The 27,391-nt window shown below is 42.1% G+C and overlaps 1 protein-coding gene across 1 annotated transcript in view; it reads left to right on the top strand.

Moving 5' to 3' along the window:
• FCHO2 (FCH and mu domain containing endocytic adaptor 2) overlaps nt 1-27,391 on the top strand; it is a 207,857-nt gene that overhangs the window by 116,558 nt on the left and 63,908 nt on the right. The window contains exons 10-12 of the mRNA XM_065405887.1: nt 1,655-1,699; nt 3,646-3,718; nt 11,239-11,263. Of these exons, the coding sequence (XP_065261959.1) occupies nt 1,655-1,699; nt 3,646-3,718; nt 11,239-11,263 (143 nt within the window). The remainder of the gene's footprint in view (nt 1-1,654; nt 1,700-3,645; nt 3,719-11,238; nt 11,264-27,391) is intronic.

Below are 27,391 nucleotides of genomic sequence, written 5' to 3'. Positions count from 1 at the left end.
GGAACCCTGGGGGCTTGAGCATCTACATTGTATTTTAACGCTGTGTTAAAACTTTTCGAAACTGTGCTCAAACCTAGGGCTCTGGCATCCACGCCAAAGTGTGCAGACCCAAGTCAAAGTAACCAAATCCCAGAATCCCTAGCATGTGCCCGTCCCTTCCCTGAAATGTGGCCACTTTATCTCTAGGGACTGTGGTGCACTGTGGGAAAGCTTTACTTCCTGCCCTGCACTTGACCAGGAAGCACTTCACTTTGCACTTCGCTTTGCGAAAGTCTTGATCAGTTCATTCTCCATTGTAAACCCAAGAGGCTCTCTGATAGTGTGCTTGCAGATCAGTGATCAGAAGAGAATGGATTAACGCTGACCTGAGCTGCTGCAGTTTGCAAAGGTGGTGAGGGCGGCTTCCATTTTCAATACAATGGGTGGCACACTGTTAGGATAGAGAGGAATAAGGAAGTTGTCCATGGAATTGTGGGATACTTCTGGCAGACTCCCAGGACCCAAGTCATGCCGGACTTTGTCTACCTTGTAAAGCAATAGGTCCTGGGTCCTGGCTTAATTAGAGCTTGGACCTTTCAGCCCTGTAGGGTCCTGGGACCTGGGGTCTGAGCCCTGGTTAGCAGTGTTGGATGCAAGGAGGGTAGCCTCAAGCACAGGCTTACATTGCAGCGTATATATACCCTCAGTGTCTAAAGTGTAGTGTCCAGGACAGTGAACACCAGTGTTAAAACGATACTGACCACTTGAAATCTATACTCTGTTTCAAACAATGAGTTACAGGTAATTTAAGTATTGCACCTGTCCTGATGCCTTCTGGTATTTTTGTCATTTTTACAATCTTTTCTCTATTTTTAAAAATATTTTTCTCTCTGCTCTTGCAGTATAAACCCAAACAAAACTATTTGCCGTCAAAATAATTGACTCTTCTGGGTAAACAGGAGAGCTAACTACAAACAAGGAGCTGTCAAATGCACAAAATAAACTGGGAAAAATAGAGAAGAATAAACTTGATTAAAACAGATTTGTATGCCACTAGTGCTGGAGCCATGTCTGTCTTTCCCATTTTGACTTTTCTTTGCATTTCTCTTTTCTCATTAAAAAACATTAAAAACTTAATATTAATAGAACATAATATGCTTGCAAATTTGAATATACAGTCAATGAAAAAGGTTAGGTGTCCTAAACACAGTGTTAACTTAGCTACTTTGAATGTAACATACATTAAATTGTACTTGCAATATTCTTATTGGTAGTCACACACATTCTGTATGGATCTTGACCATGTAATATTGTTGCCCTGATATCTGAATATTCAAATTTGAAACCTTACTATCATGTTAATTATTTAATTATATGTTCATCATTATATGTGTATGATTGTGCAACTTAACTGATCACAATGCAGCTAGGGGTGTCTGAGATGTAAACTGGGTCTTAACAAGACTATCCAGAGTTAGGTAGCATCATTATCTCACCTACCTTGTCTCTCTAGTACCCTGAGACCAACACAGCTACAACAACACTGCAAACTAAACTGTCCAGTCTGTTTGGAAGAAAAAGATGCCACTTTCAAAACACCTCAGAAAATGTCTTTTAAAATTAAAACTAATAGCTAAGTTAGATTAATATTAATTTTCAATGTTCTTCCTTTAAGGCCTTATCGAATTTGAAGAATGCAACACAGCTAGTGCAGTTGAAGGTGAGTTCCTGCAGTGAAGTTGTTGCATAATTTCTTAAATGTCTGCTTAAGGTATATGTATATAGATAGATATTTTTTTAAATGACGTGTGTGTAAATTAAAAAATGGAACCAGGTTATGAAGGGTATTCAACACATTAAATAAAACTACAAGGAATCCGGTGGCAACTTAAAGACTAAAGATGCATCTGAAGAAGTGAGGTTTTTTACCCATGAAAGCTTATGCACAAATAAATCTGTAAGTCTTTAAGGTGCCACCGGACTCCTTGTTGTTTTTGTGGATACAGACTAACACGGCTACCCCCTAATACTTGATATTAAATAAAACTGGTTACTCTACTTTTAAATCATTTGAAAGGCTAATAAGTAATGGATATTATTGAGTAATGCATTATTTTTTTAAACTGACATTCAAGAAAACATCCAATACCACTATTTTACAGTCTTACTGTACGATTGCCAAGGGATCAAAATGTTTCTCATAAACAGCTGTACTTTCATCCATAACCATTTGGTTGTGATCCCTGATCTGGCCCTCTGTTTCTAGAATATTGGACCTCAAATGATTGGAAAACTTAACAAGTGTTAAAGTAAGTTGCCAAAACTACAATGGAAGGACAATTGATCAGAGAAGCACCATTTTGAGAACTATAGTCTCACACCACAATAGTAATGGTTTTTAGTTTGATAAGGGACAAGAAAGAGAGTGCTTTCTGAAATAGACTAGAAGGAAAATGAATATCAGATCATACACTGAAGAATTATTATTTCTTCAGAGGGGAGGGATTCCATCAGTCTGCATCCTTTTTATTTTATAATTGGCTGAATTGTAGCTTCCTGATTAAAAGAACTCTAGTTTTCTCAGCCAGAAAATTTCCAAGACTGGGGAAATCCCTCTGCTGAATCCATGCACCTAATGTGGGGAACATTGTCATTTTGTAACGTTGTTTTCAAACTGGCAGAACAGTCGTTGACTTACTGTTCCAGATATCCAGATTATAAAACTGCCTTCCTAAAAACACAGCTTGCTTCAATTAAGAGGATATTTGAGAAGACTGGAATAAAAGGCATAGTTTTGCATCCTACCTAGCTGTTCGTGGAGGCATATAGTCAGTCCCATATTTTCAGATCTGCGGAAATAGTAGTCAGATTTGCTTCAGCATAAATCCAGGAGAGGAGTAGACATGGCAATGAGTCTGATATGGTGTCTGATTGAAACTAATTTTGACACATAAGATCATTATAAAATAAAACTTGTAGTAATCATGCTTGTATCATGTACAATTCAAAGTCCGTTTTACTATGCAGAATATATTTATTGTTATGATACAAAGGACTTTAACCTTTGGAATAGTTTTTATTCAGTTCCCTCTTTTTGTTGTAAGCATGCTGCAAATCTTTTGACTCCACTAATTTAGTTCCAGGTTTACCATGGAAGTTACACTGGTTTTCCTCCTGGACTAGTTATTAGGGTTTTGGCAGTTGAATAGACTAGATGGTTTGTGGTATTGCCCATTCCATGCTTGTGATCCTTTATTAATTCAATATAGAAAACTACAATAAGACTCAGTGGTGTGTCTTCTTATTTTATAAAGCTTTTTTTTTTTTGTAGAGGAATCTTCATGACATTTAATGCTGTATTGTCAGTTTTACCCATTCTCTCTGAAATGTCCACCGTCTTGCATTGGTGTAAATAATATAAGATTATGGATTCATTGAGCAGTATCTATCAAATCAACTGTAAATCTTACATACCCTCTCCCCCAAATTACTGGGGAGAGGGAATCAAAAAAAACTGAGCCATTCAAAAAACCCATGTATTGAAAATAAAGCATTGAAGATGGACATAAATGTTATACAGAGAATTGTGTTCATAAATGTATTATCTATATTGTTAAATATAAATTCATCTTGGTGGTCTTCTAATGATAAACATTTGTTCTGTAGGGATCAAACCAAGGAAAAGAAAGGCATTTGGTTTATCAGGAATAATTAAGAAAGAAAAAGATGCAGAATCTGTGTAAGTAGATTTCAAACCTGGAGCATTCAGTCCTAAATGAAAATGGAACAGCGTAATTGTGGAGATAAATATTTAGCTAATGTTTGTGACAAGAAATAATTTTACAAGTGATGTTTAAAGGGACACCATTAACTTGAAAAGGATCTTTTCCCCTGAAAAATGTGTTCCTCTTTTAGATGCAAGTAACACACCTAGGATTACTGTAACTGAAAGAAGTTAGTGGGGGAAAGATTTTGTTTTGTTTATTTTGTGCATTTGACAGTACTTTGTGTGTTTCATTGTATGCTCTGCATAGGTAGTTAGACACCTTTGTCCTACAAATCGTTAAGCACCTGAGTAACTTTACTCACTAGAGTAGTTCCACATAAGTCAATGGTTCTACACACGTGAGTAAAGGTGTGTGTGCCTAAGTATTTGCAGGATCAGGGCCTTAGTTTCTCTCTTTCTGAAAAGACCCTTATAAGCAACAAGAGAAGAGCAGAATAACCTTTAACCACTTTTTTCAAGGGAATTGTTTTATCAATATGAGGAATTAAAGGATGTTCTATCAGAAAGTGCATTTTAAAAAAATTCAAGTTGGCATATCCCTTTAAGTATGAGATAATTATAACCCGTACATTTCAAAGTGTTTGGCATGTGAAGTTTCTAGAAGCATAGGAAAATAAAATTTTATTTTGGAATGAGACAAGGAATTTTCTTTTGAAAAAAATTGAATTCATAAATATTTGCTGTGTGCTTATAAGCAAAAACCCCCAAGCCTTTTTAGACAAAAATTCTGTACAGTTTAAAAAATGTTGACAGGGCAAGTAGATGAAAATTTTATGTACAACCAGACATATGTAAAATTGTTGCCAACATATGTTGTGCCTTCCTTTCATCTACTTTCTTGTAAAGTAGCCATTTTGATTCCATTTAGCTTTCTTGTGTGAATGGGGTTACCCAAGTTCTGTAGTTATTAACCCTCCTTGAATTTTGTGCCAATAGAATTATATTTTTACCTTAACTATGGTTTATTACTCAAACTAATCTCAGATTCCATATTACTCAATTGTTAAATTAGCTTGTTCTCAAACCAGGAATCTCATTCCCTTGAAAAAACAATGAGGAATCCTTGTGGACCTTAGAGACTAACAAATTTATTTGGGCATAAGCTTTTGTGGGCTATAACCCACTTCATCAGATGCATGGAGTAGAAAATACAGTAAGCAGGTATAAATATACAGCACATGAAAAGGTGGGAGTTGCCTTACCAAGTGGGGCATCAGTGCTAACAAGGCCAATTCAATTAGGGTGGATATGGCCATTCTCAACAGTTGACAAGAAGGGGTGAATATCAATAGAGGGGAAATTATTTTTTGTAGTGACCCAGCCACTCCCAGTCTTTATTCAGGCCTAATTTGATGGTGAACAGTCTTCCTATCTGAGTAGGGTGACCAGACAGCAAGTGTGAAAAATCGGGACGGGGGTGGGGTGTAATAGCAGCCTATATAAGAAAAAGACCCAAAAATTGGGACTGTCCCTATGAAATCAGGACATCTGGTCACCCTATAGCTGAGCCTCCTAAAAGCTCCTAAGTAGGTTTCTGAGGCCTGGTCTACGCTATGGGGTTAGGTTGAATTTAGCTGCGTTAGGTCAATTTAAAAATGAATGCGTCCCCATAACCAACCCCGTTCTGTCGACCTAAAGGGCTCTTAAAATCAACTTCTGTACTCCTCCCCGGCGAGGGGAGTAGCTCTAAAATCGACTTTGCTGGGTCGAATTTGGGGTAGTGCGGACGCAATTCGACGATATTGGCCTCCAGGAGCTATCCCAGAGTGCTCCATTGTGACCACTCTGGACAGCACTTTGAACTCTGATGCACTAGCCAGGTACATAGGAAAAGCCCCAGGAACTTTTAAATTTCATTACCTGTTTGGTCAGCTTGGCGAACTCAGCAGCACAGGTGACCATGCAGTCCCCCCAGAATCGTAGAGCGTAGAATGTTTCTACGCTCCCCCTATCATCTCCGTCCCTGAAGTTATTGCAGATTAGAAGGTGGAAAAAACGCACTCACGATGACATGTTTTCTGAGCTCATGCAGTCCTCCCGCACTGATAGGGCACAGCTTAATGCATGGAAGCATTCAGTGGCAGAGGCCAGGAAAGAATTAAGTGAGCGCGAAGAGCGGAGGCAGGACGCGATGCTGAGGCTAATGGGGTAGCAAACGGACATGATGAAGCATCTGTTGGAGTTGCAGGAAAGCCAACAAGAGCATAGACCCCCACTGCATCCACTATATAACTGCCTACCCTCCTCCCCATTTCCATAGTCTCCTCACCCAGATGCCCAAGAATGCGGTGGGGGAGGCTCCGGCCCAGCCACTCCACTCCAGAGGATGGCCAAGCAACAGAAGGCTGTCATTCAAACAGTTCGATTTTTTGTGTGGCTACAATAAGCAATGTGGCCTTGTCCTTCCCTCCTCCCCCATCCCACCCAGGCTACCTTGTCCGTTCTCTTTTTTTTTTTTTAATTAAGAATGAATGCATAGTTTCAAAACAATAGTTACTTTATTTCGAAGGGAGGAGGGTGGTTGGCTTACAGGGAATTAAAATCAACAAAAGGGGCGGGTTTGCATCAAGGAGAAACGCACACAACTGTCACACCGAAGCCTGGCCAGTCATGAAACTGGTTTTCAAAGCCTCTCTGCGCAGCGCGTCTTGCTGTGCTCTTCTAATCGCCCTGGTGTCTGGCTGCTCAAAATCGGACGCCAGGCGATTTGCCTCAACCTCCCACTCCGCCATAAACGTCTCCCCCTTACTCTCACAGATATTATGGAGCACACAGCAAGCAGCAATAACAATGGGAATGTTGGTTGCACTGAGGTCTGACGAACAGCACCAGTGAGCTTTTAAACGTCCAAAGGCACATTCTACCACCATTCTGCACTTGCCCAGCCTATAGTTGAACTGCTCCTTACTACTGTCCAGGCTTCATGAACGGATCCCCCGAGCTCGTCGCTGGGGAGCAGGAGAGCAGAGTTGCAGGGGAAGTGATGGAGCCGTACACCATGCCCTGGAGGTTGCTAGGAGCTGGGCAGGGAAGACGTTCCCAGAACCCCCGGCCACACTACATGTCCGACAAGGACAGTTACCAGTTCTACTGCACTGTCTGCTGCCAGCAGCACCCAGGAGGACCAGTACAGATCCCCCGAGCTCATCGCTGGGGAGCAGGAGAGCAGAGTTGCAGCAGAAGCGGTGGATGATGACGGTTAGCAGTCCTACTGCACCATCTGCTGTGAAGGCAAGGAGCTGCTGCTGTGTAGCAATGCCAGCTGCTGCAGGTGCTTCTGTGTCGAATGCTTGGAGGTCCGGGTAGGGTAAGATATCTCGGCCAAGGCAAAAGAGCAAGAGCCCTGGAGCTGTTATATGTGTCAACCACAGAAGTGCTATGGGGTGTTACAGTGCCGACTGGACTGGAATGTACAGCTGCAAGACTTCTTCACCAGCGACAAAGGACAGGAATATGATGTACCTAAAATCTAAAAAGGCCCGCACATTTCCCAGAGTCAGTACCCTTGATAACAGAACGTCAGTGATTGCATTGGCTACTTGGATCACAGTAGCCTCCACAGTAGACTTGCCCACAACAGCAGCGATGACGGTGAGCTGAGCGGGCTCCATGCTTGCCATGGTATGGCGTCTGCACGGGTAACCCAGGGAAAAAAGGTGCAAAACGATTGTCTGCCGTTGCTTTCATGGAGGGAGGGGCAACTGACGACATGTACCCAAAACCACCCAGGACAATGTTTTTGCCCCATCAGGCATTGGGAGCTTAACCCAGAATTCCAATGGGCGGCAGAGACTGCGGGAACTGTGGGATAGCTACCCACCGTGCACCGCTCCGTAAGTCAATGCTAGCCGTGGTAGTGAGGACTCACTCCGCCGACTTAATTCGCTTAGTGTGGACATACGCAATCGACTGTGTAAAATCAATTTCTAAAAATCAACTTCTATAAAATCGACCTAATTTCGTAGTGTAGACACCCTGAATGTGACATCTCTTTCCAGCCTCACTAGAGTCAACTGTTGGAAACTTCAATCTGCTTCTCCATTTAAGAAGCCTGTCGAAGGACAGTAGGCAGAACTTAGAAGATGACATTTAGCTTATTCAGTCCTTTTAAACCCCTTATTTCCTGCTCTCCTATTGGCATTGAAATCCATGGTTTCCTTGAGGACTAGAATTACATAATTTTTAACTACATAATTTGAGTATGAGGTCAGAAGGGACCATTATTGTCCTCTAGTTTGACCTCCAACATAACACAGGCCATAGATTTTTCACTGATGATTCCTGCATCAAAGCCATTAGCAAGACATCCAGTTTTTATGTAGATTTCAAGTGATGGAGAATCCACTGCATATCCTGGAAATAAATTGTATTTCTAAATTGGTGATTAATCCAGTGGTTAATTGCCATCATTCTTTTTTTTTTTTTTTTTTTACAGTGTCCTATTCCTAGTCTGTATTTGTCTAGTTTCAGCTTCTAACCATTGGATCTTGTTGTGTCTTTATGCCTTTGTCTGCTAGATTAAAGAGATCTGTACTATCAGAAATCTTCTCTTCGAATCACTTCTAATCTCTTTGTTCAGATAAACAGAGCTTCTTTGGCCTTTCACTGTAAGGCAGCTTTTTCCAGACCTCATGTCATTCTTGTGGCACTTTTCTGAACCCTTTCCAATTTATCAAGTCCTTTTTACACCGTGGACACCAGAACTGGAAAATGGTATTCCAGTAATGGTCTCAGTAATGCTCTATGCCATTGTCATAAACAGATAGTTACGGGTTAATGCCTCTTTTACCTGTAAAGGGTTAAGAAGTTCACCTAGCCTAGCTGACACCTGACCAGAGGAACCAATGGGAGGACAAGATGGTTCAAAAGGAAGGAGGGAAGTTCCCTTTGTCTGTTTTCACTTTGGACCGGAGTGGGAAAGCTCCAGAATTCAGCCTCTTAAGTAGTGAGTATTAGTGAAGGAAATAAATAGGTTTATGTTTATTTCTTTGTAACCTGTCTTGTGCAATTAGAGGAATAGTCAAATTGGGTATTTTTTGTGTAAGTTTTTGCCCAGGGGAACATCCTCTGTGTTTGGAATCTGTTGTCTGTGAGAGTAGCTGGTATGCTAATCTCTCCCAGAGGGTTTTCTTTTACTTTTCTTTTCTTTAATTAAAAGCCTTTTTTAATAACCTGATTGATTTTTCCTTGTTTTAAGATCCAAGGGGTTTGGATCTGTGTTCACCAGGAAATTGGTGAAGTCTCTCAAGGCTACCCAGGGAAGGGAATTAGTGCTTGGGAGTGGTGGCAGCCAGACCAGATCTAAGCTGTTAATTGAGCTTAGAGCTTCTCATGCAGGTCCCCCACATCTGTACCCTAAAGTTCAGAGTGGGGAAGGAACCTTGACAGCCATGAAAATAACACCTCCCTAATTCTACTCTCTATTCCCCTACTTATACATCCAAACATTGCATCTGCTTTCTTAGCCACCACATTGCTCTTTAGTTGGTTATCCAGCATGATGCCTACATCTTTTTCTGAGTTACTGATTTCCAAAATACAGTCTTCCATCCTGCAAATGTGACCTCCATTTTTGGTTCCTAGTTTTGTGACCTTATATTTCGCTTTATTAAAACACATGTTCTTGTGAGCCCATCTTACCATGCAATCTCAGATAATTCTGTTGAACTGACCTGTGCTTATCATTATTTACCACTCTACCAATTTTTGTATCCTCTATGAACTTTACCAGCAATGATTTTGTTTTCTTCTAGCTCATTAAGGAAGATATTGAATAGTATTGGGCCAAGAATATAGCCCTGTGAGACCTCACAGAGCTGCCCTCACTGTATGATGATTCCCCATTTACACTTTCGTTTTGAGATCTATCAATCAGATTTTAACCCATTTAATATGTGCTCATTGATTTTGTATGAATCTTCATTCTAGTTTGCTTCCAGTAGTTTCTAATCCTTCTTGTTTATGGATCATCTTTTGTTTGTATAGTCCAGGTGATTATTTTTTTTTAATATCAAATGTTGTAAAACTTAGTTCTCATGTCTTGAGACACATGGGAGAAATCAGGTGAGCCTTCCATTTGAGCTATCACTTGCACTTTCTTTTTTTAAAATAGTCTTGCCTGATGCTGCTACCTTAGCTAGGCCAACAAAGAGGTAAAATGTACGTGAATTAAAAACTTGTACACAGACCCTGTATTCCTGTGTTCTTTTTAGAAAGACACCTCATTCTAAGTTCTTAAGGTGATATTGGAATTCCACATTAATGGTTCAGTTTCTTTGCAAGTTTTTTTTCGTCATTCATGAAGAGATTATAGGTTGGATGTCTGAATTAACTGTTTGGCCTATCAAAGATACGTCTGTTATCAATTTTATTATTCTTTCTATTTGTCATAAATACAGCTGTCTTTAAGAAATAATTAACAAAATATTCATTTACCGTGGCATTTCCTATTTGATTTTTGATGGTGCAGGTTACAGAAGGCCTGTGTACTGATTCCATATTCAGGTGTTTAGTTAAGAGTAGCTCCAGCTTGCATTTATCAGTTGTCTCGGAGAATTTCATGTCTGGTCACTTGGACTGACTTTCATTTTTGAAAACATTACTGTTTGAATCCAGAAACTACAACGGAATCTGTTTACAGTCCCATATCAAGCATTCACAAATACTAAACACCTACCAAGTGCTTTTTTGGAAACTTTTTATTCTTGAAGAGGTGATTTTTTTTTTTAGCAAGCCTTTGTGGTGGTGATCTGTCTTATTACTTGTTGGTATATAGACCAGTTCTTATAATGCAACTCAAGTCTATTTATGACTCCAAGGCCCACACGGTTCTTGGACATGATCTAAAAGAGTGAAATTATGGAAGAGAGAAACGCTAAACTCCATTAGCCTAGTCATAATTGTTTCTAGAACAGGTTATTGTCCAAATGAGTGAATTTTTTTATATGGACAGTTTCATTAGTATTGTTGACAGGGTTTTTCTGCATGTGCACATCATCTGCATAGACCTGATACTCTCAAATTACATAAATCTACACAAAATTGTTAAACATTTTCCTTAAACCCAGAACAATGTGGGAATTCACAGATATAACTTAAAATCCAGGCTGGCACTCCTGCCTTAACTCATTCCATTATATTTTTTTCTTTTTTGCACCATGGCGTGAGTTAAGGCTGGAATGTCAGCTTTGATTTTCAGCATTTATGTGAATTTCCTTGCTTTGGTGGACTCAGCTTAAACCTTCAGTTACTTTATTTTCTTTGCAGCTGAATAAAGAGAATTCACTTAATTAATATTAATGTCAGTCAAATAAAACAATGTTAATGTTGCTTTTTAGGAGTTATGTGCAAAGGGATGGGTTGTAAGCAAATTAAAAACTACTAAAGGAGATTCCAAAATTGTATTAAAAAATACTTCTCTATCTGTGCATTTTTGATAGTTACACATTTTTTCTCTTTTTTTTTTTTTACAGGGAATGTCCAGATGCAGATTCAGTTGTAAGTAGACTTATTTCCTACACAAGTGTGTAATCTAACTTTGTCAGGGGCTAAAATTTAGTCAACTGACTTACCTTCTGGTATGACAAAGCAAAGTACTATTCTGTTCTAATGTCTTAATTGGAGTGTCTCTACAGTAGTTATTTTTACCGAGTTTGCAGACAGATTTTTTAAATCTGTAATACGTTTATATTTCATAGAAACTTTAATTTTTAAACAAGACACTTTAACCATTTGTAAATTATTTTGGAAGTTTAATAGGTACTTAATGGAGTAAACACTTGTAATGCTCTTGTAAGATCCTAGCCCTGCATTGTCATCTGCCCTTAACAATTTCTGTGCCCTTGCAGAGCCCTGTTGACTTCAGTGGGTTCCATTTGGCTTCAACAATTTATTCACATGGATGACAGTATAGGTTCGGAGACTAAATTTGTAAATGTCTGAAATTTATATTAAATTTGTTCACTCATTGGCATGATAGATACAGCTTTATTTTTGTGCAACTGTTTCACTCCTCTCAGCTCCATTTATAGTGTATTTTATAGTTTCACTTTCAACTTTGAAGATGTAGCAGTTCTAAATTAAACAGTGGATTCAGTACTTTTCTGTTTCATGTTGGCAAAATTAATGGTGCCACTTTTGAACCTCTTGCAATTTGCTCTCTCTCAATCTTTCTGTGAAGATGATTTTTTAATTGCAGTTATCTCAGCGAGGAGAGTGGGTGAGTTGACAGCCCTGGTGTCAAGTCCTTTCTATGCAGTTTTCCACAAGTTTAAAGTTTATCTCCACCCTCATCCTAAATTCCTAACAAAGATGGTCTCCAATTTTTGCCATAACCAGGCAGTTCATTTGCCGGCTTTCTTTCCAAAGCCTCACGCTCAGAGAGATGAAGAAAAACTTCCATTCATTAGAAGTGAAAAGAACTTTAGTTTTCTATCTGGACTGCACTAAGTCCTTTATGTCCTCAACACAGCTCTGTGTTGTGATAGCAGACAGAGTGAAAGGCCATCTGGTTTCCACTCAGAAAATTTCATCCTGGGTTTCTTCATGCATTCATTTGTGCTACCTGTTGGCTAGTGTTACTTCACCACGAGAGTGTTGGCACATTCAACTAGGGTGCATGCAGCATCAGCAGCTTTTCTAGTGCAAGTACCTATTATGGGCATTTGCAGAGCGGCAACTTGGTCATCAGTGCACATGTTTGCTTCTCATTATGCTATAGCCAGTCAGTTCAGGACAGTACCTCTTGAATGTGTTCTTCTCCAGTCTCTGCTCAAGTAGACTCCAAGCACACCTCCAAGTTAATCTGCTTGTGAATCACCTACAGTGGAATGGATATGTGCAATCACTCAAAGAAGAAATGGTTATCTATCTTTCCATAACTGTTCTTCAAGATGTGTTGCACATGTCCATTCCATGACCTGCCCTCCTTCCCCACTCTTATCAATGTCTGTCTGGTAAAAAGCAAGTGAGAGGGTTGGGTGTGGCTCCACCCCCATATACCAACATGCAGTGGCACGCTACAGCAGAGGGCCCTCAAGCTGCCCTGATGTGTATTGCTTAGGGAAAAAGACATCCGACAACTGTGCATGGGGTGCACAAATCTCTACAGTGGAAAGGACAGGTGAAACACGTCTCAAAGAACAACAGTTACAGAAAGGTAGTTAACTGTTTCTTCCATGTGATATATACCTCACGTATTGGTTGTTACGTCAGAAAGATTTCTCTTGGTATTTTGTATATGCTTAGTTAGTTATAGGTGGTGGTAGTAGTACCCTTAGCATTAGATTACTTAGTTTAGTAGTTACGTAGTTAGTTTTTCTCTGGTCCAATGTCTTCACCAGGTTTCAAGCACCTCCCCTCCTGTGGAGTAGCTGTCCCCAGTAGTAATCCCCATATTTTGTGCTTATTGTTCCTAGGAGTGGGGTATATTAAGAAGTACTCAATTTGCCTGCCCTTCAAAAAGGTGATGCAAGTGGCTAGAGACTTACATCTGAAGCTGCATCTTATGGAGTGAGTCATGAGGCCTGCTTTAGCCCTGGGATTAGATTGTCTGGCCCCTCAGTGAGCTTCGGTGCTGCCAGGAAACTCTGACTCTTCAAGGAGAAGACTGTTCTTTCGTCTCCTCCTCCAAGAAAGAAGGCTCATAAAACTGACCACAGTCACTCCAAGACTTGGGGAGATGTTTCCTCTTCTAAGAGGAGTGCTGACTGGCACTGGGTTTCCTTGAGTACTCAGAATAGAGCAGGGCTCTCTATCCACTTGCTGGTACCAAGGTGAGATCATTCCAGCACCATACCATTGACTCTGGTACCATTTGTGGGGGCGGCTATTGAGTCTGGTATCGACCATGTTGCTCTCAGCACCAACCATATCGACTCCACAGCCTTATCAAGCTGACAGAGATTTACTCTCCCTTTCTGTGCTGGACTCATCTGTGAGATAGGAGTCATCAGCTGTGGTGGTGTCTTCTGTGGTCCTGGGACCATCTGGTTTGATTGCCCCAGAATATGGGCTATTGCAGGCATCATCTCTGGCACCACTTAAAATCCAGACTGTACAGACAATACAAGTTTCTGTATCAGCACCAAGACATCCATTGTTTGTGCCAATTTAGTGTTTCTCACCGGAGACAGTGTCAGCTTCTATAGCCCCAATGCTGGCCAGAGCTACAGATTTGGTACCAGCTTCTTCTTTGATACCAACATCCTTTCTGGTACCAGGTGTTAGTGCTGCCTCTATGATGCTGCCACTACTCAAGGCACCAGCTTCTCTACCTGCATAGGCACCAGTGCGACCCACATACTGGGCTTCAGATGAGTCAGAGCATATGATGGCTCCACCAGAGGTGGCTCCTCTGTTCCCTTTGGACTATTTGGAAGGTTCCTTGCATTCAAGTTCAGAATCATTGGCACTGAGCTCAAAAGTCTTTGATACCTCAGGGGAGCACATCAGTACCAGGATCGATATGTTCTCTCAGTAGAAAGAGTGGTCCTTGGCCCAGTTTCTATTGGCCATCAATGCCATATCCCTTTCTTCTGTGGCATTCATGGAACCATTGGGATTCCCTCGATTTTTAAGGTCTCGGTCCTTGGCTTATTGTGGTCACTGAACTCTCCTGCTGTCTTGTCTCCTGGCCCACCTACACTGGAAATGCATATGGAGGTTGTTCAGTCTAAGCCATTATTGCAGGAGCAAGCAGAATCACAGCAGATCCCATTGGCCCTGCTTCCTCCTTCCCCATCTTCACCGGATGATTCAGCTATACCAGATTCCTCCTCTTCTGTGCCTGATGACTTTCAGTCATATTAAGATCTGCTATGGCGAATGGCTATTGCATTCAGGCAGAATTTGTTCAGGACAGTACCCGTAGGTTGGTAGACATTCTCCAGTTGTTGGCTCCAGGGAGGATAGTTTTCCCTTTAAATAAAGTGCTTTTGGAACCTGCAAAGACTTTGTGGCTTGCCCTCGCTTCCGTACTGCCTACAACGAAGCATATTGATAAGCAGTATTATGTCCCTAATGCAGGGTTTCAAGCACTTCTACTTACATCCAGCCCCTCACTCTCTTGTTGTAACAGCTGCAAATGAGAGATTGTGACAGGATATTTAAGAGAATGCTTAAAGGAAAAGAGTCTAAATAGTTGATTTGATGTGAAGAAAAATGTATTTGACTTTGTTTTTACAAATGCGCATTGCTAATCAGCAGGCACTGTTGTCAGAATATGATAAAATTACCAGAATCCTCCAAGAAAGAGTTTAAGGCTTTCATGGCTGACGGTCGTTTAATGGGAAAGATGTCATTGCAGTCAACACTGGATGTGGCAGATTTCTCCTCCAGGATTATGGCCTCAGATGTAACAGAGAAGAGCTTCGTAGTTACAGAACTCTGGCATAGCTCCCAAGGTCCAGCGGAGGTGTAGCAGAGGACCTACATTTTGATGGTTATTTTTTTGTTTTCAGAAAAGAAGGATGAGACGCTACAGTCTTTTAAGGACTCTCAATTACTTTATGTTCACTGGGGGTTTATACCCATGATTAAGAGATGGCATTATGGAGGCCGGCAGCAGCATCAATACCAACAGTATTCCCAGTGGTATTACAGGCAGTCAGCTTATGCTGCTAGACAGCAGGACTTCTACAGAAAGAACCATAAATCACAGAGAAGAAGGCCTTCTGGTTCTAATTTCAACCAGCCTGCCCATCCTCCATCAGCTTTAGATAAGCAGTCAATTTGATGCTCGTATCAAGGGCAGCTTACCAGTTGTCAATTTCTACACCAGTTCCTCTCCATTTGGAGACGCTGTCCCACTTCTACAGTGCTTGGGAAACAATAACTACATACAAATGTGTCCTAAGCACTGTGGGATTGGTGGTTATGTTATCCATTTCCCATCTATCCCCCCTATCTGGTCCGTTTTAGGGACCCATCTCACAAGTCACTGCTCCCATAGCTGATCCAGACTGCACTTCTGGAGCCATAGAGGAACTTCCCCTTCAGCATTGGAGAAAGGGATTCTACTCTGTTACCTTTTTTGATCCCCAAGTCCAGTATGAGACCTATTCTGGACTCAACAAATACACCTCTACCCCGATATAACGCAACCGGATATAACACGGTAAAGCAGCGCTCCGGGGGCAGGCGGGGCTGCGCGCTCCGGCGGATCAAAGCAAGTTCGATACAACACAATTTTACCTATAACATGGTAAGATTTTTTTGGCTCCCGAGGACAGCGTTATATCGGGGTAGAGGTGTATATGAGATTCTGCATGGTAACCTTAGCTATAATTCTCCTCTCATTAGATCACCATGACTGTTTGCAGCCTTTGACCTTCAGTATGCCTACTTTCATGGGGCAACTTTCCCAAGCCACAGGAAGTTACTGAGATTCGTAGTAGCAGGCCAACATTACCATTACACAATACTCCCCTTTGCCCTCTTATCAGCCACACATGTATTTACCAAATGCATGACAGTAATGGCAGCCTGTCTCAGGAGGATGAGAATTTACATCTTGCCATACGTAGAAGATTGGCTAGTGAGGAACAAGTCCGAGGAACAAGTCCTCTGTCATGTCCAGTTCATGTTGGATCTCTTTGATCGGCTAGGGTTGAATTTGAACAAGACAAAGTCAGCAGTAATTCCAATGCACAAAATAAACTTCATTGGGCCCTATTAGACTCTTTGAGTTTAAGGATCTTTCTCCCACAAGAACATTTCCAAACAAATTGTTGCCTGTGTCTGTCCCTCCAATCTCACACTTCAGCTACAGTCCATGTACATCTGAGTTTAGTAAGCCATATGGCCTATTAACACTTATATAGTCCAGCATGTGAGATTGTGCCTTCGTCCTCTTCAATCATGGTTGAAGTTGCTCTGTCATCCGAGTTGTCATTCATTGGACAAGCTCGTCCAAGTGCCACTGGTGATTCTGGAGTCCCTACAGTGATGGGCAGAACAGAGCATGTATGAGACAGTGTTCCCTTCCTTCCCTGACAAGCACTATATTTACTGATGCCTCCACAATAAATTGGGAGGCAAGTCTAGAGAAATTGAAAATTCAGGCTTTGTGGACAAAACAGGAAGTTTCCCTACATATCAGCATCCTGGAGCTTCAAGTGGTTGACAAAGCATGCCAGGCCTTTCGGGCTCAGATCGACGGCACAGCGGTTCACATACTTACACTGCGGTGATACTGTTGGTATTATGTCAACAAGCAGGGAGAAGCACACTCCAACCAGCTCTATAAGGAAGCGATAAAGTTTTGTCACTTTTGCATCAAGGAAGATATTGTTCCCACAGCTGCACGCTTACTAGGTGCTCAGAATTGGTTGTCCGATCACCTCAACAGGAGTTTCTCCCAGTCATGAATGGTTCCTGAAAAGCAGTGTGCTGAGGTCCCTTTTCAAAGAATGAGGCATTCCGACAGTTGACCTGTTTACAGCAAAAGACAAAAAAGAAATGCAGTCAATTTTGCTCTCGAGTGGATCTCAGTACAAGCTCATTCATTGATGCCTTCCATTTGAATTGAGAATTGGCCCTAATGTATGTCTTCCCCCTGATACCACTCATTCTCAGACTGAAGCTGGAACATGCCAACCTGATACTCATTGCACCAGCTTGGCTGAGACAATGTTGGTTCTCCGACCTTCACAGTCTGTCTATTCCGGGGTAGGCAACCTATGGCACGTGTGCCAAAGGCAGCACGCGAGCTGATTTTCAGTGGCACTCACACTGCCCGGGTCCTGGCCACCGGTCCAGGGGGCTCTGCATTTTAATTTAATTTTAAATGAAGCTTCTTAAACATTTTAAAAACCTTATTTACTTTTCATACAACAATAGTTTAGTTATATATTGTAGACTTATAGGAAGAGACCTTCTAAAAACCTTAAAATGTATTACTGGCACGCAAAACTTTAAATTAGAGTGAATAAATGAAGCCTCGGCACACCACTTCTGAAAGGTTGCCTACCCCTGGTCTATTCAATCTCTCAGATCTCCTCCCTCATTCCTGACCTGCTGACACAACATTATGATCTGATCCAGCATCCAGCACTGGGCCGTCTGCACCTAATGGCATGGATGCTGCATGAGGAGGAATAACAATGTTTGCAAGCAGTGCAGCGGCAAGTCCTATTTAATGGTAAAAAACCTTCTATTAGGTCTTCCTATTTGGCTAAGTGGAAGTGTTTTTTCATTTGGTCTTTAGCTTGGGGAATTTGGCTGATGCTACCATGTATTCAAGACATTTTGGATTACCTGTTACATCTTAAGTCCTCAAGTCTGTCACTCAGCGAATTGAGGGTCCGCTTAGCAATGATCTCAGCATTTCATCCTCCAGTCCGAGAGAAGTTGGTATTTTCCAATTCCATGATGGTTAGATTTCTATAACGTGTTGTCCACTTCTTTCTTCTTGTAAAAGAATTGACTCCTCCAATACTGTACTGGCTGCCCTCATGGGTCCTCCATTTGAGTCCCTAACCACTTGCTCTCTGTTTCCTCTTTGCCAAAAGACAGCTTTTCTTGTTGCTATAACTTCCACAAGGAGATTTAATGAGCTGTGGGCCTTAATGGTGGAGTCTCCATGTACTCAGTTTTTCAAAAGTAATGATGTCACAATTTCACCTTAACCAAACAACATACCTACCTGTATTTTTTCCTAAGCCTCACTCAAATGCAGATGAACAGCGTATTTATTCCTTGGATGTGAGACGATCATTGGCATTCTGTCTGTAAAGGACTTGCCACCTCAACTTTTTGTATCTTATGCAGATCAGATGAAGGATCTGGTGATTTCCACACAATTCCTGATAGATTCCTTCCTGCACCGTGATAGCATATGGGGTAGCTCAGACCACAGTTCCCAAAAACTGGTAGCTCATTAAACCAGGGGCCATGCGATTTTGGTTGCATTTCTCAGGGTTTGTCTACACTGGCACTTCGTTGGCAAAACTTTTGTCGTTCAGGGGTATTAAAAAAACACACCCCTGAATGACAAACATTTTACTGATGAAAAGCGCCGGTGTGAACAGCACTTTGTCGGCAGGAGAGCCGACTAAGCCACTGCCATTCGTTGGGGGTGGAAGTTTTTTGTTGGAGAGCTCTGTCCTGCCAACAAACAGCAGCTACACTGCGTGCCTTTTAGCGGCATGGCTGTAGAAGCACAGCTGTGATGTTAAAAGCTTCGTAGTGTAGCCATAGCCTTAGTGATGTTTCTGTATTGGACATTTGCAGGGATGCTGCCTGGTCTTCCATACAGACTTTTACCAAACATTATGCTATTATGACTGTCTAGATCAGATGCAAACTTTGGAAGGGCAATTCTGCAATTGTTATTTAAGCAGATTCTAAGAGCCCATCTCCATCCATTACTGCTTGTGGCTCACCTGAGTTGAATACACATCTGCAACCACTCGAAGAAAAAACAGTTACCCTACCTGTACTGTCATTGTTTTTCGAGACGTGGATGCAGACATGTATTCCACACCCTTCTGTCCCCTCTGCATCAGCGTCCCAGTCTTGGATTCCGGTGCAAAGGAACTTGAGGGAGGTTAAGGCAGCTCTGCCTCAAACAGCCCTGGGTGGAGGTACAAGAGGTCCGAGGGCACAAGCACTACCACAATGGGTACTGCTAAGCAAAGGTCTCCGGCTTTGCTGTTCTGGACACATGCACATCTGAGCTGAATACACGTCTGCACCCACATCTCAAAGAACAACAGTTACCAATACAGGGAGGTAACTTTCTGGGGGGCTGGGGTTAGTGGGAGGAGTAAGACTGTGTACAATCTTAACTACAGTCATGGAGAAGAAAATTGTAGACATTTTACTAAAAAAATACAACCTCCACCAAGATTTGAACTCAGTACCTGTGATGTGTAAGGGAAATAGTTTATCCACTAGTCTTTGTGTATAAACTGTGGGAAATTAGAGGTAGCGCTTTGGCCAGTTTCTTTAGGACTTCCATATTTGGCCATACATGTAATAAGTATTTATGAATAGAAAAAGAAAAATAAGCAATATATAATGAAGCAACCATAGACAATGCATTTCCTGCCATAATTACAGCAGTTCTTACACTGATCCATGGAGATATATTTGGTCAGAGTTTGCTCTTGATCATCTTTGTTTGCAGCTGCCAAATCACATGAAAAGAAAGATAATACATTTAATATTTACCTTAAGCTACTTTTCCATAGAACCAATTCCTGTTGTTGCCACAAGAGTGTTATATGATCAATAATGGGGGGCTGGGGGTTAGGGGTGGTCTGTAGAAATCTGAGGAGGGTGGATTTGTTCCGAGAGAGACAGTCTCTTATCTATTTAGGTGTGGTTCACTGTATAGAAAAAGCCTTAAAACTACTGCTATAGTATGTATCAGAAACTACATGCACGTTAAAATTTAATTAAATGTATCCTTGGTTTATTAGTTTGCTTAGTTTGAATAAGGCTCTGCATGCAACTAAGGGATGCCTAGCAGAGGAAGCCTCACTTCCCCTACAGAGCCACCCAGGATAGCCCAGGAGATGAGAAAGGGAGGAAGAGCTGAGAACCAGCAACCAGTTGTGGTTAGCTGATTCTTTGCCCCTCTAAAGCCTGGAGACTATTCTAACCTCTGCTAGTTGGTGAGGGTTCCCTTGGGATCATATGTCAGCTGGAGTAGCCAGAGTGCAGCCCTCTCCAGACACTCCTCCTCTTAAGCCTGATATACCCACTGCTGGCTCATACTCCAGGAGAATCCCCAGCATGGGACTTGTGTGTGCTTCCCATTCCCAAGTGTTCCAAGAGGAACAGGGTCAACAATCTGCTGCCAAGTATTAGTTATGGATAGAGCTGTATAAATAACTGATTTTTTTGGTTCACCGTCAGTTGGAGGGGGCTGGGGAGTGGAGTTGGTTGGTTCAAACCAAATTCAAAATGTGTCTGAATTTCAGTGAATCAAAAAAAATTCATTTAGAATATTTTTAATAAAAGCCAAGGAAATGAAGAGCACAGAACCACTGGAGGAGGTGGTGGTGCCCCCTGCCCTATACCCAGTATAGTCCAATGATTAGGGCACTCCCCTGGGATATGGGAGACCCAGGTTTGAATCCTTACTCTGGAGCAGTGCCTGGAACTCGGGTATCCCTCCTCATAGGTAATTTCATTTTGATGATGTCTTAATGTTTTGTTTTAACATTTGATTTTTTTTTTCCATTTAGGCTCAAACAGTTCACCAAAATCTACACAAATTTGCTAAATGTTTCTGTCCACCAGAGTCCCAAGTTTTTCAGTGTAAAAAAAAAAAAAGGTTTTGCCTGAAAAATTGTATCCAACTCTAATTGTCGGTCCTTTTTGTTCAGGCCTCAGGTTCAGAAGGTTGGATACCACTGGTATAGATAGTAGGTTGCGGTGTTTTCTTGACTCTGTGTCAAGTTTTTGTGGCTTTGGAATTTATAGTAAAAGTGGAGGGACGTCTATAGAAAAACATGAGAGATATTGTTGAAAAGCAGATTTTGTGTCTACAATTGGTAATTTATTAACTCTTTTGTCTTAATATTTTCTGGGGGTTTTGTTTTTTTAATTCATTAATGTCTGGCTGGTGTTTGGAACTTGATAATGCAAAAATGGAAGCTGTAGATCCTAGAAAATTTAAAGTAAATTACTTATTGTCTAATTCAGGTGTGCATTGAGTTATAACCAAGGACGCTGGGAAACATTGATACAAAAAAATGTGTGGCGTAGTATAATACTGTGTTGCTGTGATGTGGTTTAGATACTTTGCAGTCATCATCTGCTACATTAGTCAAGAGAGCTTCCCAGGATATGGAGCCTGAATCATAGCTCACAGAAGTCAGTGAATCTTTCCATTGGCTTTGGATCAGGCCCATAATGCACTTTTTTCACTTGTCCTAAATAAAGTAAAAATAGAGGCCTTCACATCAACACTACCGAGGTAAGTCGACCTAAGTTACGCTAGTCAACGTAGTTTAGGTCGACTTACTGCGGTGTCTACACCACGCTGTAGTGGTGTAGACACCGCAGTACTTGCTCTTCTTCTGGTGGATTATTCGAATCGACTTGAGAGCGCTCTGCGGTAAATTTAGCGGGTCTTCACTAGACCCGCGAAGTCAACGCCCACTGCATCGATCCCAGTAAGTGTAGACATGGCCTTATGGCTGCTTGGTAACACTGAGAGCCAAATTTTTAAAGCCTAGAGCATTGAAGTCAGGGACAAGATGCTTTTCAGGTAACTCATCGTTTTAGCTGCTGAGTGTAGTGATTTAAAAAAAGAAGTGGGTAAACTAACCTAACCTAAACTCCATATACCCCAAATGAGAATTGGGTAAACTCTGTTTACCTGCATTTACCCTTGACTATACTACTAATTTTTAACTCAGTGCATGACTGTGTATAGGTGCTCAAGTAACATTGTTGATAAATCATAGTTGCAAGAATATTTACAAAATCAGACGTGAGATACAAAGTAATACATAGATTTTTAGATTAAATTCTAAAAGAATTTACCCACTAATTGTGTGTTTTAACAGGTTGCTTGCAAGCATTCAGTACATTAGAAACAATTTAATAATCGCTTCTATAAGATGAGTTTTCACAATTGTATGCTACTAAAGAAGGCAAAATTACCGGTTACTGACATTTCCCTCCCCCCCCCCCCCCCCATTATCCCTGGCTACTGCGTGGATTGTTGGGTTTTTTTCATATTGGATCTGGCCAGATTCAAATCAAAGTAAATGCTTACTGTGTTTATAAAGATGTGTGTTTCGTTTTAATCTGTTTTAACCATGAAAGATCCTGAAATATTGAAAATAGCTTACTATTGTAATTTAAATAGTTTCAGGGGTCAGTTTGGTTCTATTATTTTATGGGCATATACACAGCTTTTGGCTATTTGCTTTTGTTCTGTTTACTTTGTTGTCAAGCTTCATTAGTACTTTTTTTGGCACATAAACTAGGTCAACTTGAGGTCAAGCATAGCTAAGAACCTTGTGATTTGAACAAGCTGAACTAAGATACTGGACCGTGTGAAGCTCCCCTTCTCCTGTTTTTAAAATCACACAGTTCTGAAAGTTTTCAAAAAAGAGAAATTGGATCTAAATATTCTGGATGTTAAAGTTAGAGCTTCAAGATAGAATACCAAATTTGAGAAAAGATTGATTTAAGATATTACCTTATAAGCTGTCAATGTGTTATATGGTATTAAAAACAGAATTGTTTAGTGGAAAAACTCTCTTCAGCAGGAAATTAGAGCAAGGTGTAAATTCACTCATTTTTAATTGAGAACTGTTTGCCTTGAGATGTTTACAGAGGAAAATCTTTTTTCTTAGTATGACATACATGCAGGCAGTGATATTTACATGAGGAGTATACAAAGAAAAAGCTGAAAATACAATTTTGGATTTCATTTTTGAAAATTAAGACTAGTAAGACAGAGTATGAAAATTAAAATGAGCATGACACAGACCTGACATATTGCTGGTCCCCGACCCACTAGTATTTCAAAAGTGAACATGTTGAAGCAGGAATCTGTCTGCTTCTTTAAAAGTATTACAGGAGGGAGCATATTACACCAGTACTCTAAAGAATACACTGGTTTCTTAATCTTTTCTGGGTGCAGTAGAAGTTGTTGCTACTGATACAGAAGTTTTTTGGTTTAGGTTCTAATGAACTTCTGTTCAAGCAAAAAAGTTTCATTCTGTTCCTTGTAGAGAAGGAGGATAAAAATATTTTCCTGACCACCAAAACAGTAGAGAAAACCCCATAGGCTGGGGTGGGCAAATTTTTTGGCATGAGGGCCACATCTGGGTATGGAAATTGAATGGCGGGCCATGAATGCTCACAAAATTGGGGGTTGGGATACAGGAGGGGGTGAGGGCTCCGGCTGGGGGTGCAGCTGGGGATGAGGGGTTGGGGGTGCAGGAGGGTGCTCCGGGCTGGGACCGAGGGGTTCGGAGGGCGGGAGGGGGATCAGAACTGGGGCAGGGGATTGGGGTGCAGGAGAGGGTCGGGTGCAGGCTCCAGGCAGCGCTTACCTCAAGCAGCTCTCAGAAGCAATGGCATGTCCCCCCTCCGGCTCCCACACAGAGGCACAGCCAGGTGGCTCTGCGCACTGCCCTGTTCTCAAGCGCCACCCCCGCAGCTCCCATTGTCCGCAGTTCCCAGCCAATGGGAGCTGCAGGGGTGGCACTTGGGGCAGGAGCAGTGTGCAGAGCCCCCTGGGTGCTCCTACGCGTAGGAGCCAGAGGGGTGACATGCCACTGCTTTCGGGAGCCGCGTGGAGTCATAGCAAACCCCCAACCCCGCTCCCTGGCTGGAGCACCAGAGCAGGGCAAGCCCCAGACCCTGCTCCCCGGTGGGAGCTTGAGGGCTGGATTAAAATGTCTGAAGGGCCAGATGCGGCCCCAGGCCGTCATTTGCCCACCCCTGCTGTAGGCCATGCATGGTAATAAGCAATTTGATCCAAAGTGTTTGGGAGCCTCTAAGGCTCCCAAAGGTACTAACTTCTGAATGGATTTGGCAGTTATTCTTCAGGGGCCTCTGTGCATTCCCACTAATGGGATTCAGTGCCTCTGCATTGAACTGAAGAACTTGTAGAAAAACAATGTCCACTGGGAGGGGAGTGCAGTAGTGCTGTCACTCTTGATGTCATCACCTACATCTGTGTAAGGAAGTTTGAGCCACCTCAGTTTCTTTGTCACTCCTGCAGAGAGCTAAACTACTTCTACTGTCCATGAGACTAGTTAGATATTCCATACTCTGCAATATCCAGGAGAAACTCAGGATCCCTTCAGAACTGTCTGTGAAAGTTCTGCTGATCTGATCTGGAGAGCCCAGTCAGCTTCCTTTGCCAAAGACACCATCCATATGGAAAGATATGCAGGGCTCTCTTCAGTTACTTATGTAGCCCTACATTCAGGTGTCCATGAAGACTCTTTAACATCATTGCTTTCATAAAGTGTCTCAAGAAGATTAAGAATGAACTAGAGCCAGGGACTTTTCAAACTTTTCATAGTAAGATCTCTTAATAGAGAATCACATGGACTGCCTCCCTCCCATTTGCAATTACATACCCCTCTCTGTGGCAGCTATAGCAGTTGCTTACATGTAAAAATATTTAATGTACACTGCTATCTCGATATAACGCGACCCGATATAACACGAATTCGGATATAACGTGGTAAAGCAGTGCTCCGGGGGGGCGGGGCTGCGCATTCCGGTGGATCAAAGCAAGTTCAATATAACGTGGTTTCACCTATAACGCAGTAAGATTTTTTGGCTCCCGAGGACAGCGTTATATCGAGGTAGAAGTGTATTTTAAACTGTCTTTTAATGGAGTTTAGCAGGTGAAAATGAGGTGCCAGTAACATGTGACCAGTCAGCTGTCTGTGGAGCACAGTTTGAGAAGCGCTGAACAAAAGTATTGTAAGATAATACATAGGAAATTAAGTAGAAATTTAAATATGCTGTCAGTACAGGAAAGTTCTACCTCCTGAGCTTATTTTCAAGGCGACCACTAAATTATGGCCTCTAATATTGTCACCTCATAGTCTCTCTCCATTCTGTTAGTGACTCAGAAGAGAGGTAAGCAAGAATGTCTTCAAGCCCAGGCAGTTGCCATCCTCAAATTGGGTATACAGCCCTCATGCAGATTATTTTCTAAGAGTTCTAAAGACAATCTGTTTTGTCCATGAATAAAATGTTTTAGTGTACTAGTAACACTGTCAGCAAATACTTATCGTTCAGAGATAATAAATTCTAATGCTCTTATCAGATTATCATCTCATAAGTAAGGCTGCAAGTTTGTCACGGAGGTCACAGAACTCACAGATTCTGTGACTTTCTGGGACCTCTGTGACTTCTGTAGCGGCCGTGCTGCTGGCCCAAGGGCTTCCTGAGCGCAGGCAGCCCCTGGCCCAGCTGCACCAATCTCTGCTGGTGCAGTCTTGTGATACAGGAGGGGGTGAGGGCTTTGGGCGGCGCTTACCTCGGGGGGGGGGCTCCCCAGAAGTAGCGACATCACTCTGCTCCTAGGCGGCGGTGCCTCCGCCTGCAAGCACTGCCCCCGCAGCTCCCATTGGCCGCGGTGCTGGCGCTTGGGGTGGAAGCAGTGCACAGAGCTGCCTGGCCATGCCTCTGTCTAAGAGCTGAGGGAGGGGGATGTCGTTGCTTCCGAGGAGGCTCGGAGCCAGGTAGGGAGCCTGCTAGCCCTGCCAACCCCTCCCCAGCACCATTGGGGGTCCTGGGCTGTGCACCACTGCCTCTTCTCCTCCACCCCCCCCAAAGCACCTGCCATGGTCATGGGCTGTGAATTTTTGTTTACTGCCCATGACCTGTCCATGATTTTTACTAAAAATACCTGACTAAAATGTAGCCTTACTCATAAGTGATAGGAACACCTTTCCTTTCACCTCTGTCTCCCCCGACCAGCTTTTATAGCCATATGAAAGGGTCAGCTGGCTTGCAGCTAGTCAGTCAGAGGGGCAGCTGCCTCAGTAGCACCCAAGGCAGTTCTCATTCTGGCTTTTTCCTCTTCTTTCCCAGTTGCTTTCTGGGAACTGAGCAGCCAAGGGTTTCCCTTGGAAGGCCCTGTGGCTGTTTCCCAGTCCCTGACCCTTATTGAAGAGTAGGTGTAGCCATGTCGGTCCCAGGATATTAGAAAGACAAGGTGAGTGAGGTAATATCTTTTATTGGACCAACTTCTGTTGGTGAGAAAGACAAGCTTTTGAGACACACAGAGCTCTTCTTCAAGTCTGAGAGAGAAATCTTTCCTGAACCCCCACCTCTGGCTTTCAAACAACCTCCCAACCTCTGCAAATTTATCATCAGACACAAGGCCCCCACAGACGAAGACATATCAACTCAAAGCGGCACCAGACCCTGCCAGAACAATAGATACAAAACCTGCAGACATAGCTCCACTCCTACAATGATCAACACACCTTTCAAGATCCATGGATCCTACACATGCCTATCACAATTCGTGGTGTGCCTCATCCCATGCACTAAATGCCCCAATAACAATTATGTGGGTGAAACCAGACAATCACTATGCTCTCAAATGAACTCACACAGGAAAATGACAAAAGACAAAAACACACTATCACCTGTGGGTGAACACTTCACAAAGTGATCACTCTAGATCTGACCTATCAATCCTCCTCCTCAAAGGAGACCTGCACAACGCTTTTTCAAAAGATTAGCTATCGAGAGAGTTGTCTCTTTTGAAACAATGCAGATCACAAAACCCAGGCTGAAATGCACAAGAGCAGGAGACAAAGCATTCTTGGTCAAGATATTTCCCCATGGAATGAGTTTCCAGAAAAGATTAGGCAAATCTGGTCTGCTACCCTATTAAAAAATGCTGCAAAGCCTTTGAAAGTCTTTCTACCATAGCAAGAATGACACTCCCATCTAACCAAATATGCCCCTTCTCCTCCAGAAATCGGACCCAAACAAATTAACCAACAACAACAATAAAATAAAACCTTGTAGCCCGTTTAGCGTTCTTATGGCCGAGACACAAACTACCCCAGTATAGGAAGAACGAACAAGAGATTAGTTTTATAAAGTTTGAAGACCACATTACATGATACATTATCATATATGGAAAAATGTTTTTGAATTTCATTA

The sequence above is a fragment of the Emys orbicularis genome, chromosome 6 (assembly GCF_028017835.1).
Source record: "Emys orbicularis isolate rEmyOrb1 chromosome 6, rEmyOrb1.hap1, whole genome shotgun sequence".
NCBI lineage: Eukaryota > Metazoa > Chordata > Testudines > Emydidae > Emys > Emys orbicularis.
Note: the sequence above shows the minus strand (reverse complement) of the source record. Positions and strands in the feature narration are given on the sequence as shown.